This window comes from Salvelinus alpinus, chromosome 2 (assembly GCF_045679555.1).
Source record: "Salvelinus alpinus chromosome 2, SLU_Salpinus.1, whole genome shotgun sequence".
NCBI classification, from domain to species: domain Eukaryota; kingdom Metazoa; phylum Chordata; class Actinopteri; order Salmoniformes; family Salmonidae; genus Salvelinus; species Salvelinus alpinus.
Window position 1 is genome coordinate 94,703,749 of NC_092087.1, and position 14,921 is coordinate 94,718,669.

The 14,921-nt window shown below is 45.7% G+C and overlaps 3 protein-coding genes across 7 annotated transcripts in view; 2 read left to right on the forward strand and 1 right to left on the reverse strand.

Annotated features, from left to right (window-relative positions):
- LOC139545517 (adhesion G protein-coupled receptor E5-like) overlaps positions 1-9,529 on the forward strand; it is a 106,862-nt gene extending 97,333 nt beyond the window's left edge. For all 3 annotated transcript variants that reach the window (XM_071353413.1, XM_071353395.1, XM_071353404.1), the window contains 6 exons: positions 1,219-1,340; positions 5,001-5,096; positions 5,683-5,841; positions 7,942-8,113; positions 8,263-8,364; positions 8,556-9,529. In XM_071353413.1, coding sequence (XP_071209514.1) covers positions 1,219-1,340; positions 5,001-5,096; positions 5,683-5,841; positions 7,942-8,113; positions 8,263-8,364; positions 8,556-8,597 — 693 coding nt within the window. In that variant the 3' untranslated portion in view covers positions 8,598-9,529. The remainder of the gene's footprint in view (positions 1-1,218; positions 1,341-5,000; positions 5,097-5,682; positions 5,842-7,941; positions 8,114-8,262; positions 8,365-8,555) is intronic.
- LOC139545504 (adhesion G protein-coupled receptor E5-like) overlaps positions 1-14,921 on the reverse strand; it is a 494,332-nt gene that overhangs the window by 277,150 nt on the left and 202,261 nt on the right. The window lies entirely within an intron of this gene.
- The window catches only part of LOC139545677 (adhesion G protein-coupled receptor E5-like), a 30,923-nt gene continuing 30,428 nt past the window's right edge, over positions 14,427-14,921 (forward strand). The window contains 1 exon segment of the mRNA XM_071353688.1: positions 14,427-14,676. Coding sequence (XP_071209789.1) covers positions 14,646-14,676 — 31 coding nt within the window. The 5' untranslated portion in view covers positions 14,427-14,645.

Consider the following 14,921-nt stretch of genomic DNA (forward strand, 5'->3'; position numbering starts at 1 on the left):
TCCTCACCCTGAACGTCTATAGGTGAGGAGAATCTGGTTCCTCACCCTGAACGTCTATAGGTCAGGAGAATCTGGTTCCTCACCCTGAACGTCTATAGGTCAGGAGAATCTGGTTCCTCACCCTGAACGTCTATAGGTCAGGAGAATCTGGTTCCTCACCCTGAACGTCTATAGGTCAGGAGAATCTGGTTCCTCACCCTGAACGTCTATAGGTCAGGAGAATCTGGTTCCTCACCCTGAACGTCTATAGGTCAGGAGAATCTGGTTCCTCACCCTGAACGTCTATAGGTCAGGAGAATCTGGTTCCTCACCCTGAACGTCTATAGGTCAGGAGAATCTGGTTCCTCACCCTGAACGTCTATAGGAAAGGAGAATCTGGTTCCTCACCCTGAACGTCTATAGGTCAGGAGAATCTGGTTCCTCACCCTGAACGTCTATAGGTCAGGAGAATCTGGTTCCTCACCCTGAACATCTATAGGTCAGGAGAATCTGGTTCCTCACCCTGAACGTCTATAGGTCAGGAGAATCTGGTTCCTCACCCTGAACATCTATAGGTCAGGAGAATCTGGTTCCTCACCCTGAACGTCTATAGGTCAGGAGAATCTGGTTCCTCACCCTGAACGTCTATAGGTCAGGAGAATCTGGTTCCTCACCCTGAACGTCTATAGGTCAGGAGAATCTGGTTCCTCACCCTGAACGTCTATAGGTCAGGAGAATCAGGAATACATGCTTCAGTCTTCTTTACAGCCACCACAAATGTAGCCAGTGTTAACTTTAACCACAACTCCTCCCCTCTTCTCCTGTCCTCCCTCTTGCCCCTCTACTCCTCTCCTCCTCCCATCCTATTGCCCATCTCCTCCTGTCCTCCCTCTTGCCCCTCTACTCCTCTCCTCCTCCCATCCTATTGCCCATCTCCTCCTCTCCTCTCTCTTGCTCCTCTCCTCCCCCTGTCCCCCGCTCCTCTCCCCTCCTCATCTCCATATCTCCTCTCCCCTTGCCCGTCTCCTCCTCCTCCTCTTCTTCTCCTCTCCTCCTCCCTCCTCTCCTCCTCCCCCCTCTCCCCCTGTCCTCTCCTCCCCTCTCCTCTCCTCCCTCTGCTCCTCCCTCTCCTCTCCTCTCCTCTCCTCTCCTCTCCTCTCCTCTCCTCTCCTCTCCTCTCCTCTCCTCTCCTCTCCTCTCCTCTCCTCTCCTCTCCTCTCCTCTCCTCTCCTCTCTCAGGGAGGATGTAGGGTTGTAGCAGGTCTCCTACACCTGTTCTTCCTAGGATCCTTCAGTTGGATGTTGTTAGAGGGGGTTCAGCTCTATCTCATGGTGGTCCTGGTCTTCAACATTACCATCAGGTTATGGTTAACTTTGTTTCGTTTTATTTTGCTATTTTATGAAGAGCTTGAGCTGCATTCTGTCTATGTAATATGATATACAAATAAATAAAATATTATTATTATTGCTGTTATTATTACAAATAATACTGTTATTATTGTTATTATTATTATTAATATTATCGTAAACCTCTGTACCTGTATTTTATGAAGCTCTATGATTCGTCTTCTTATTGTAAACCTCTGTACCTGTATTTTATGAACCTCTGTGATTCTTCTTCTTATTGTAAACCTCTGTACCTGTATTTTATGAACCTCTGTGTCACGATCGTGTGGAGAGACGGACCAAGGCGCAGTGTGATAAGCATACATCTTCTCTTTATTAACAACGAAGATGAAATAACACGAAAACACTATACAAACAAACAAAACAACAAATGATCGTGAAGCTAAATAACGCAAGTGCACAGACAAGCAACAAACGTTAAACAAGACAACTACCCACAAAAGCCTACTGCCTATGGCTACCTTAAATATGGCTCCCAATCAGAGACAAATGAATGACAGCTGTCTCTGATTGAGACCCAATCTAGGCAGCCATAGACATAACTAGAAAACCTGACTCTTCTCTACCCCATACACCTACAACACCCATAGACAAAACAAAACACACACAACATACAATGCCCACCCCAACTCACGCCCTGACCAACTAAACATATAAAAATAACATAAAATAGGTCAGGAACGTGACATAACCCCCCCCTCAAGGTGCGTACTCCGAACGCACCACCAAAAGTCTAGGGGAGGGTCTGGGTGGGCATCTGACCACGGTGGTGGCTTAGGCTCTGGGCGTGGTTCCCACCCCACCATAGTCACTACCCGCTTAAGTAGCCTCCTCCAAATGGCCACCCTCCAAATAAACCCCACTGGATTAAGGGGCAGCACCGGACTGAGGGGCAGCACCGGACTGAGGGGCAGCACCGGACTGAGGGGCAGCACCGGACTGAGGGGCAGCACCGGACTGAGGGGCAGCACCAGGATAAGGGGCAGCACCAGGATAAGGGACAGCACCAGGATAACTGGCGGATCCTGGCTGGCTGGCTCTGGCGGATCCTGGCTGGATGATGGCTTCATGCTGGATGACGGCTCTGGCTGGTCATGGCTGGATGACGGCTCTGGCTGGTCATGGCTGGATGACGGCTCTGGCTGGTCATGGCTCGCTGACGGCTCTGGCTGGTCATGGCTCGCTGACGGCTCTGGCTGGTCATGGCTCGCTGACGGCTCTGGACGGTCATGGCAGGCTGACGGCTCTGGACGCTCATGGCAGGCTGACGGCTCTGGACGCTCATGGCAGGCTGACGGCTCTGGACGCTCATGGCAGGCTGACGGCTCTGGACGCTCATGGCAGGCTGACGGCTCTGGACGCTCATGGCTCACTGGCGGTTCTGGACGCTCATGGCTCACTGGCGGCTCTGGCAGATCCTGTCTGGTTGGCGGCTCTGGCAGATCCTGTCTGGTTGGCGGCTCTGGCAGATCCTGTCTGGTTGGCGGCTCTGGCAGATCCTGTCTGGTTGGCGGCTCTGGCAGATCCTGTCTGGTTGGCGGCTCTGGCAGATCCTGTCTGGTTGGCGGCTCTAGCGGCTCCTGACTGACTATCGGCTCGGGACAGACGGGCGGCTCTAATGGCTCGGGACAGACGGATGGCTCAGACGGCGCTGGGCAGACGGATGGCTCAGATGGCGCTGGGGAGACGGATGGCTCAGATGGCGCTGGGGAGACGGATGGCTCAGATGGCGCTGGGGAGACGGATGGCTCAGATGGCGCTGGGGAGACGGATGGCTCAGATGGCGCTGGGGAGACGGATGGCTCAGATGGCGCTGGGGAGACGGATGGCTCAGATGGCGCTGGGAAGACGGATGGCTCTGGCCGGATAAGGCGCACTGTAGACCTGGTGCGTGGTGCCGGAACTGGAGGCACCGGGCTAAGGACACGCACCTTCAGGCTAGTGCGGGGAACAACAACAGGGCACACTGGACTCTCAAGGCGTACTATAGGCCTGGTGCGTGGTACCGGCACTGGTGGCACCGGGCTGAGGACACGCACATCAGGATTAGTACGGGGAGAAGAAACAGTGTGTACAGGGCTCTGGAGACGCACAGGTGGCTTAGTGCGTGGTGCCGGAACTGGAGGCACTGGGCTGGAGACACGCACCATAGGCAGAGTGCGTGGAGGAGGAACAGGGCTCTGAAAACGCACTGGAAGCCTGGTGTGTGGTGTAGGCACTGTAGGTACTAGGCTGGGGCGGGGAGGTGGCGCCGGAAATACCGGACCGTGCAGGCGTACTGGCTCTCTTGAGCATTGAGCCTGCCCAATCTTACCTGGTTGAATGGTCCCCGTCGCCCTGCCAGTGCGGGGAGGTGGAATCACCCGCACCGGGCTATGTAGGCGAACCGGGGAAACCATGTGTAAGGCAGGTGCCATGTATGCCGGCCCGAGGAGACGCACTGGAGACCAGACGCGTTGAGCCGGCCTCATGACACCTGGCTCAATGCCCAATCTAGCCCTACCAGTGCGGGGAGGTGGAATAACCCGCACCGGGCTATGAACACGTACAGGAGACACCGTGCGCTCTACTGCGTAACACGGTGTCCGCCCGTACTCCCGCTCTCCACGGTTAGCCTGGGAAGTGGGCGCAGGTCTCCTACCTGCCCTTGGCCCACAACCTCTTAGCCCTCCCCCAAGAAATGTTTGGGTAGTACTCACGGGCTTTTCAGGCTTCCAGCCACGTCTCCTTGCTGCCTCCTCATATCGCCGCCTCTCCGCTTTCGCTGCCTCCAGCTCCGCCCTGGGGCGGCGATACTCTCCTGGTTGAGCCCAAGGTCCTTTACCATCCAGCTCGTCCTCCCAAGTCCACGAGTCCTGGTTACTTTGCCACTGTTGTTGGTTCCGCTCACGCTGCTTGATCCATGGTTGGTGGGTAGTTCTGTCACAGTGTTCCTCCTCCTCTTCATACGAAGAGGAGGAGTAGTGATTCGACCAAGGCGCAGCGTGTGCAAAATACATCTTCTTTATTAGAGAAGAGAGAGAAAACACAAAAACGAACACTAAACACAAACTAACAAAACAACAAATGATCGTGAAGCTAAATAACGCAAGTGCACAGACAAGCAACAAACGTTAAACAAGACAACTACCCACAAAAGCCTACTGCCTATGGCTACCTTAAATATGGCTCCCAATCAGAGACAAATGAATGACAGCTGTCTCTGATTGAGACCCAATCTAGGCAGCCATAGACATAACTAGAAAACCTGACTCTTCTCTACCCCATACACCTACAACACCCATAGACAAAACAAAACACACACAACATACAATGCCCACCCCAACTCACGCCCTGACCAACTAAACATATAAAAATAACATAAAATAGGTCAGGAACGTGACACTCTGTGATTCTTCTTCTTACTGTAGACCTCTGTACCTGTATTTTATGAAGCTCTGTGATTCTTATTCTTACTGTAAACCTCTGTACCTGTATTTTATGAACCTCTGTGATTCTTCTTCTTACTGTAAACCTCTGTACCTGTATTTTATGAACCTCTTTGTTTCTTCTTATTATTGTAAACCTCTGTACCTGTATTTTATGAACCTCTGTGATTCTTCTTCTTACTGTAGACCTCTGTACCTGTATGCTGTGGGATATGGACTGCCACTGGCTATAGTCATCATCTCTGCCATCACCTACCCAGATGGATACGGTACCACACAACAGTGAGTACAGTGTGTCTGAGTCTCTAACTCTGTGTGAGTGTGGGTGTGTGTGTGTGTGTGCCTGAGAGCGAAACAAGGGATAAGGGATAATTCACCCAAAGTACAAATGTACATATTTGTGTCTTTACCCTGTAAGCGGTCCATGGTCAAGGTATAGCAGTAATCCGTTTGGTTTAGTTTCTTGGCACTGTTTCCACATGCTAATGCTTCAGCGTTTGTGGCATAAATCCCATTTAAGACACATGTTAGCATTTTTTTGCCCATCATGTTGTCCATAGACTTCTTTCAGTGTAAGGACACCAATATATCATTTTGTAATTTGGGTGAACTGTCCCTTTAAGACATCAGTGTGTGTGTCAGCTGCTGGTTGATTCTCGGGAGAGAGGTTTTATCTAACATAAATATAACATGTAAATAACACCAGATAACCTAATTCTAACTTTAATCAAACCTTATTCTAACGTTATCCTCTCTGTTTGTCAGCTGCTGGTTGTCTCTGGGAGGAGGGTGGTCAACGTAAATAGTCATAGATATAACATGTATATAACCCAAATCTAATGTTATCCTCTCTGTGTGTCTCTGTCAGCTGTTGGTTGTCTCTGGAGAGAGGATTCATCTGGAGTTTCTTCGGCCCAGTGTGCACCATCATCATCCTCAACGTTTTCTTCTTCATCATCACTGTCTGGAGGCTGGCCCAGAAGTTCTCTAGTCTCAACCCTGACCTCTCCAACCTACGCAAAATCAAGTAAGGAGAGAGAGAGAGATATGGGGAGAGAGAGAGAGAGAGAGAGAGAGAGAGAGAGAGAGAGAGAGATATATATGAAGGGAATGTGAGCGTGAAACTGAGAGATAGAAAGAGGGATGGAGAGAGAGAGAGAGAGAGTGTAACCTATACACTAGGAGTCAGGAAGCAGGTGCAAAAGGAGAGTTTAATAATGGAGGGATGAGGGAGAGAGAGAGGGTGTGTAACCTATACACTAGGAGTCAGGAAGCAGGTGCAGAAGGAGAGTTTAATAATGGAGGGAGAGAGAGAGAGTGTGTAACCTATACACTAGGAGTCAGGAAGCAGGTGCAGAAGGAGAGTTTAATAATGGAGGGATAGAGAGAGAGTGTGTAACCTATACACTAGGAGTCAGGAAGCAGGTGCAGAAGGAGGGTTTAATAATGAGAACAAGCAGATAAACACAACAGGAGCAGCGTACTGAACGTGAACGAAACCAATACTGCCTGAAGGCAGGCTACTGAGGGCTAAATAAAGGGGAAGAAATCAAGGTAATGTTGAAGTCCAGGTGTGCATATTGATGGGTAGCAAGTGGGCATAACGATGGGGAACAGGTGTGCGTAACGATGGGGAGCACGTGTGCATAATGAAGGGATGCGGTGTGCATAACGATTGGGAGCAGAAGTACATAACAATGGGGAGGAGGTGTGCATAACGACAGGGAGCAGGCGCTAATATTGATGGGGAGCAGATGTGCATAAAGATGGGGAGCAGGTGTTATTAATAATGGGGAGTAGGTGTGCATAACGATGGGGAGGAGGTGTGCATAACGATGGGGAGCAGGTGCTAATAACGATGGGGAGCAGATGTACATAACGATGGGGAATAGGTATTATTAATGATGGGGAGTAGGTGTGAATATCAATGGGGAGGAGGGGTGTATAATGATGGGGAGTAGGTGTGAATATCAATGGGGAGGAGGGGTGTATAATGATGGGGAGTAGGTGTGAATATCAATGGGGAGGAGGGGTGTATAATGATGGGGAGTAGGTGTGAATATCAATGGGGAGGAGGGGTGTATAATGATGGGGAGTAGGTGTGAATATCAATGGGGAGGAGGGGTGTATAATGATGGGGAGTAGGTGTGAATATCAATGGGGAGGAGGGGTGTATAATGATGGGGAGTAGGTGTGAATATCAATGGGGAGGAGGGGTGTATAATGATGGGGAGTAGGTGTGAATATCAATGGGGAGGAGGGGTGTATAATGATGGGGAGTAGGTGTGAATATCAATGGGGAGGAGGGGTGTATAATGATGGGGAGTAGGTGTGAATATCAATGGGGAGGAGGGGTGCATAATGATGGGGAGTAGGTGTGAATATCAATGGGGAGGAGGGGTGCATAATGATGGGGAGTAGGTGTGAATATCAATGGGGAGGAGGGGTGCATAATGATGGGGAGTAGGTGTGAATATCAATGGGGAGGAGGGGTGTATAATGATGGGGAGTAGGTGTTATTACTGATGCGGAGCCGGTGTGAATTATGACGGGGAACAGGTGTGCATAACGATGGGGATTAGGTTTGCATAATGATGGGGAGCAGTTGCTAATAACGAAATACAATGTTCCCTCTCTTTAGGAGAGAGACCTCTCTATGTGAGCAACATGGAGTTAGAAAACAACTATTTAGCTCTCTCCCTCCTCCTCCCTCTCTCTCCTTGTCCTCCCCCTCCCTCCCCCTGTTCTCCCCCCTCCTTCCCCCTCTACCCTCCTCCCCTTCCCCCTCCTTCATCCTTCCTTCCCCTCCTTCTCCTCCCTCCACCCTCCTCCTCCCTCCCTCCCTCCTTCCTTCCTCCTCATCTCCTCCCTCCATCCTCCTTTCTCCCTCCTTCCTCCTCCATCCCTCCCCACCCTCACCCGCTTCCTCCTCCCTCCTCCCTCCCTCCCCCTCCTCCCCTCTCCCCTCCCATGCCCCCCTCCTTCCCTCCTCCCTCCTTCCTCCCTCCCTCCTCCTCCCCACCCTCACCCCCTCCCTCCTTCCTCCCCTCCTCCCTCCTCTTCCCTCCCTCCTCCCCTCTCCTCTCCCACTCCTCCCTCCTCCCCCTCCCCCCCCCTCTCTCTCCAGGGTGTTCACAGTGACAGCAGTGGCCCAGCTGTGTGTGTTGGGTACTATGTGGATATTTGGAGTGTTCCAGTTCCAAGAGGAGGGGACAGTGGTCATGACATATCTCTTCACTATCCTCAACTCTCTACAGGGAGCACTGCTGTTCATCATGCACTGCCTACTGAACAAAACGGTATTATGGTATGGGGTGTGTGGTGTGTGTGTGTGTGTGTGTGTGTGTGTGTGTGTGTGTGTGTGTGTGTGTGTGTGTGTGTGTGTGTGTGTGTGTGTGTGTGTGTGTGTGTGTGTGTGTGTAACACTGTGCTCTGCTGCCACCATCAGGTTAGAGAGGAGTATGGCAAGCTGCTGTCCTGTATCTGCACACCACAGAAGAAGAGATACTCAGAGGTCAGCACTACCAACCCTTCCTCCAGCCAATCCCAGGTACACACACACACACACACACACACACACACACACACACACACACACACACACACACACACACACACACGCACACACACACACACACACACACACACACACACACACACACACACACACACACACGTACAATCACACACAAACCACTTTCATTAAGTTAACCTCTGTCTTTTGACCTTTGTCTGTCCTAGGGGTCAAGGAGCGCAGAGAACACGGGAGAGTCGCAGATATGACGTCACCATACCCCCATAATGCATCTCTTTACTCCCCCTCCCATGACAAATGTTCCCACTAGACGGCCAAACTGTAAAGTCAAAGTGGTCGATATCCTAAACATTTATGAAAACAAAGCTTTGCGTTTAGCAGTGTGGTTAAGATACATTGTAGAAATGGGCAGGGTTTCTGATTTAGCGTCTTGGCCAGATAGTGACAACCCAGAAACACTCAGCCCGAGGATAGTACTGTTCAGGCCAGGTTAGTAGAACATGTGTCCACCTAGCCCGCCTGATAGTAAAAATGTTAGTCCACTAGCCAGGTTGGCCAGTGCCCAAAATCCTTCAGTTACATCCCTGATTAGCCACTTCATATCAAACTTTATGTTAATCAATGTCTTATCAATCAGAAGTTATATTATCTTTATGTCATCCAATCAAAGTTATATGATATTTATGTCATCCAATAGGAATCTATATGATATTTATGTAATCCAATCAGAAGTTATATTATCTTTATGTCATCCAATCAAAGTTATATGATATTTATGTCATCCAATAGGAATCTATATGATATTTATATCATCCATTCAGAAGTTATATTATCTTTATGTCATCCAATCAAAGTTATATGATATTTATGTCATCCAATAGAAATTAATTTCCTCTTAATGTACTTATCACAACCACAAAAGAAAGGTACTATTTTACATAGATTTATAGTAGTATTTATTACCAAGAGCACAAGATAAAGTGACTTTTCTACGCAAATAAATCCAGAGGGATTTAGAAAAACATTATGTGAAGATATGTGTTAGTTGTGACCTAATGGACTGTTATACTGTAAAGTTGTTTTGTTCTTTAACACTTTATTAATAACTTGTAAGAATAAGCCTTTATAAATGAATATACATGTTTATAAATTATTATAAATGTTGTACATTTTTACGGAATGGAAGGCTGGTAATATTTACACATTCTTATAAATGTTTACAAATGTAATTGTAAATAGTTTATAAATCGTTAAAAGGTTTATTCATGATAGTTATTTTAAAGTGTTACCATGGTCACCTCTATGTATATAATGAGATAATATAAGATTTGTTGTGAACACTTGCATTGCTTCTGTCCAAAAACAGCATTTATCAACAGGTGTTTTAGAAATACCAGTGGGAAGATTTCCAGAATCAGGAGGGAATAAACATGAAATCCAGATTCTCCAACAGGGATTGTCACTCATGGCTTCATCTTAAAACCATTGGTTTGTTTATCACTGGCCAACAAAATATAGTGTAGCAATCCTGACCTGGACTTAAACCTGTGTCCAGCAACTGTTAACCTAACAAATTAGCCGTTACGCCAAGAGATCCGAACAGCTTGACGAGGTTGCTAGGTGTTGGGTTAAAGTTGTTTCAATAGTTGTATAGGTTTAGGAATAAGTAGTAACAATATCTGAACAACAATACCTGAACAAATATATACTGTACAGTTCATTGTAGAGGTCGTTAGGCACAGATCGAGGATCAGAATACAGTAAATTACTGTACAGTTCAGTAGGCACAGATCTAGGATCAGCTTACCCAAAACAAAACCTAACTTAATGGGGTCATCCAGTTTTGTTACTTTTAACTTAGTGATTTATAGCTCTTGGTTCTTGTAGAATATTACTTAAAACTGCCTTGTGAACAGGTCAACTGTCGTACCACAACAGAACCCCAACTATAAGCTTGTTTTACTCCATTGTTTGTACACGATGTAAAGGTTTAAAACATGGTTAAAACTATCATGTTGATCTCATGGATGGTCAGTCCTTGCATCCAGAGATCCATCTGTGATTTTGAGAGTGGTTACATTTCTCCAGTCCCATCCCTCAGCTGTTAACCACAACAAGTGGTGGGACGACCGGTTTGTTGCTTTTTGAGTCCCAGACTACCCCTTTAAGGTGCCACCCTAGACGTTGGTCTCAGAATAACCATGGAGATAAAGTAGAGTCTTAAAACAATCTAAACAAAGTCTACATTCAATGATGTATGTTTTATGTTCTATTCTGTTGCACTTTTACTTCGACAAGTTGTGTATTTTATACTTTTAAAGAATGTACCATTTTCATGTCCTTTATCATCACCGTTCTGAATGTAAGCACTTAGTGTTGTACTTGACTGTGTACTCTGTAGTGTGTGTGTGTGTGTGTGTGTGTGTGTGTGTGTGTGTGTGTGTGTGTGTGTGTGTGTGTGTGTGTGTGTGTGTGTGTGTGTGTGTGTGTGTGTGTGTGTGTGTGTGTGTGTGTGTGTGTGTGTGTGTGAGAGAGAGCGAGAGAGAGAGTGGGTATGTCTCAGTAGCTTTAGCCACAATAAAGCGTTGCTACAAATAACCTACTGTAGATGTCTTCTTACCACACACACACACACACACACACACACACACACACACACACACACACACACACACACACACACACACACACACACACACACACACACACACACACACACACACACACACACACACACACACACACACACACACACACACACACACCAAGGCCAATAAGCCTCTGGGACTAGAATTATAGAGACACAAAAAAAAAAACTTAAATACAACAGAATAATAGCGGCATTAGTGTGTTTGTGTTTGTTTTTGTGTTTGCATGTGTGTGTGTTTGTTTGTGTGTGTGTTTGTGTTTGTTTTTGTGCTTGCATGTGTGTGTGTGTGTGTGTGTGTGTGTGTGTCTGTGTGTGTGTGTGTTTGTGTTTGTTTTTGTGTTTGCATGTGTGTGTGTGTGTGTGTGTGTGTGTGTGTGTGTGTGTGTGTGTGTGTGTGTGTGTGTGTGTGTGTGTCAGCGTGTGTGTGTGTATGTGTCTGTGTGTGTGTGTGTGTGTTTGTGTTTGCATGTGTGTGTGTGTGTGTGTGTAACCTTTTGTAAAGACATCCACATTCACACAGTGATATGAATCATATAGATCCACGATAGCAGTATGTGCATGTTTAGTTGTGTCGAACCTGAATGTGTTGAGACCTACTCAGACCATGGTGAGTGTCCACCCTGAGATCCCTTCTCTAACGACTTCTGTCCTACTTCCGTTTCTATACAGTATATCCCTGTTTTGGCAGCCTGAGATCCCTTCTCTAATGTCTTCTGTCCTACTTCAGTTTCTATACAGTAGATCCCTTCTCTAATGACTTCTGTTCTACTTCAGTTTCTATACATTATATCCCTTCTCTAATGACTTCTGTCCTACTTCACTTTCTATACAGTAGATCCCTTCTCTAATGCCTTCTGTCCTACTTCACTTTCTATACAGTATATCCCTTCTCTAATGACTTCTGTCCTACTTCAGTTTCTATACAGTAGATCCCTTCTCTAATGCCTTCTGTCCTACTTCACTTTCTATACCGTATATCCCTTCTCTAATGACTTCTGTCCTACTTCAGTTTCTATACAGTATATCCCTTCTCTAATGACTTCTGTCCTACTTCACTTTCTATACAGTAGATCCCTTCTCTAATGACTTCTGTCCTACTTCACTTTCTATACAGTAGATCCCTTCTCTAATGACTTCTGTCCTACTTCAGTTTCTATACAGTAGATCCCTTCTCTAATGACTTCTGTCCTACTTCAGTTTCTATACAGTATATCCCTGTATTGGCAGCCTGAGATCCCTTCTCTAATGACTTCTGTCCTACTTCAGTTTCTATACAGTAGATCCCTGTATTGGCAGCAACATGTAGATCAGTAGAATAGTAACAATCCCACATGGTTTGTTGATAGGTTCCCTCTTGTTGGAACATTTTACACTGTGACATCAGAAAGAATACATTCTGCACCAATAACAGGCTTAGTATTACTAGTAGTTCTATATCCCATGGCGATCACTAATTGATATATTGGATCCCAAATGCACCCTATTCCCTATAGTGAACATCTTTTGACTAATGGTGCCCTATATAGGGAATATGGTGTCATTTAGGATGCACACAGAGAGCCTAAGCTTAATTAAAGTGGTTGTCTGGTTGAATAACTATCTCTCTCTCTCTCTCTCTCTCTCTCTCTCTCTCTCGCTCTCTCTCTCTCAAATTCAAATTCAAATTCAAGCTGCTTTATTGGCATGAAAAACATTGTGTCAATATTGCCAAAGCAACAATGTATACAATATACATTGTAATACAATTAAAACAATGACAAATAATAATATAGAATGGCAGTAAATAATAATACAAAATTAAATATAAAAATAGTAACAATAAAATGGTAACAGTCAATAGTCGAATGTTATGTATGGTGTAATGCACCACTACCACCACCACCATCATTAAACTGCTATCATTACCATTACCACCCATACCATTACTATTTGGAATGATAAACAACAATAATAATACTAATAACAATAACAGTAAAAACAATAACAGTCATAATAAGTAAGTTACTGCTTACTATGCAGATGTTATTATTCAGTGTCCCTCAGGCTATGGCAGGCAAATACATATTTGGCTGCAAGAGGAGCCATTGCTCCTTCGCCCATGAGTATTTTTAGTTTTTCCTCTGGGTTTAATAAGTTAAAATTTGGAATAAATGTAGTCATTTCTGTGAATAATGAATCTCTTGGTGAGGAATATTTATCACAGTAAAGGAGAAAGTGCATCTCTGTTTCTACCTCCCCTGTCGTGCAGTGACCACATACACGCTCCTCTTTGGGTAGCCATGTCTTTTTATGTCTGCCGGTTTCTATTGCCAATCGGTGGTCACTCAGCCTGTACTTGGTAAGGATCTGTCTCTGCTTCGAATCTCTGACAGAGTAGAGATATTCAGCCAATTCATATTCTCTGTTTAGGGTCAGATAGCAATTTAGTCGGCTTTGGGATTTTGTTTCGTTTTTCCAATGTTGTAAATATGAGTCCTTTGATTGGTTCATGATTTTGTTTATTGGAATTCTTTGTTTTGAAGCAGTGCTGGTGTCAGCTTGGTTGGTTAGGTCCAACACCAGCTGACTGAGAGGGCTCGTTTCTGGGCTCAGCTCTTGGGTTTGAAGTGCTTTAAATTGCAGACTCGAATTTGGACTTGAATTTAGATGTAGCCAAAATTTTAATGATCTTTTCTGTATTTTCATTATTACTGGAAAGCGGCCCAATTCTGCCCTACATGCATTAGTTGGTGTATTTCTCTGGACTTGTAGGATTTTCCGACAGAATTCTGCATGTAGGGTTTCAATTGGATGTTTGTCCCACATTTTAAAGTCCAGTTTATTGAGTGGCCCCCAAACCTCACTTCCGTAAAGAGCTATTGGTAGGATTACACTGTCAAATATTTTGGTCCAAATTCTAATTGGGATGTTGATTTTGAATAATTTCATTTTTATTGCATACAATGCTCTGCGGGCTTTTTCTTTGAGTGCATTCACTGCCATATTAAAGTTTCCCGATGCAGATATGGTCAGACCAAGGTAGGTGTAATTTTTTGTGTGTTCAATTATGGTGTTGTTCAGGGTGAATTTATATTTGTGTTTCTGACATCTGTTTTGTTTTTGGAAAATCATGATTTTAGTTTTTGGGAAATTTACTGCCAGGGCCCAATTATGGCAATATTGCTCTAGAATATTTAATAATTTATTTATTTATTTAATAATATCTCTCTCTCTCTCTCTCTCTCTCTCTCTCTCTCTCTCTCTCTCTCTCTCTCTCTCTCTCTCTCTCTCTCTCTCTCTCTCTCTCTCTCTCTCTCTCTCTCTCTCTCTCTCTCTCTGTCTCTCTCAGTCAGAGTAAGAGAGAGAGGGGGAAAGAGAGAGAGAGGGGGCGTGCTCTAACAGAAACAGGGAGTGGGGAGATGAGAGCTAAACAGTGGTTTCTAACTCCATGTGACTCACACTTAGAGGTGTCTCTCCTAAAGAGAGAGAATATTTTATTTATTTTCTCCCCACTTATCATACAGAATTAAAACCTTGTTCAACTGGGATTTTCTTCAATCTGAATTCAACTGTAAAGCAGATTTAATCTCAGACTGATTCTTCTTGTGGGACTAGTTTTATTAGGATCCTACTAGTTGTCTGGATATAATACCAGTCTGTCTTTGAGATGGGGTCCAGAACTCTGCTACTTGTTCTGGGTGAGTCTAACCTTGGATATCTTTGGAACTTGACAATCTGTGTTTGAGCGTTTGATTGTGTGTTTGTTTGTGTGTGTGTGTGTGTGTGTGTGTGTGTGTGTGTGTGTGTGTGTGTGTGTGTGTGTGTGTGTGTGTGTGTGTGTGTGTGTATGTGTGTGTGTGTGTACGTGTGTGTGTGTGTGTTTGTGTGTGTGTGTGTGTGTGTGTGTGTGTGTGTTTGGGTGTGTGTGTGTGTGTGTGTTTGG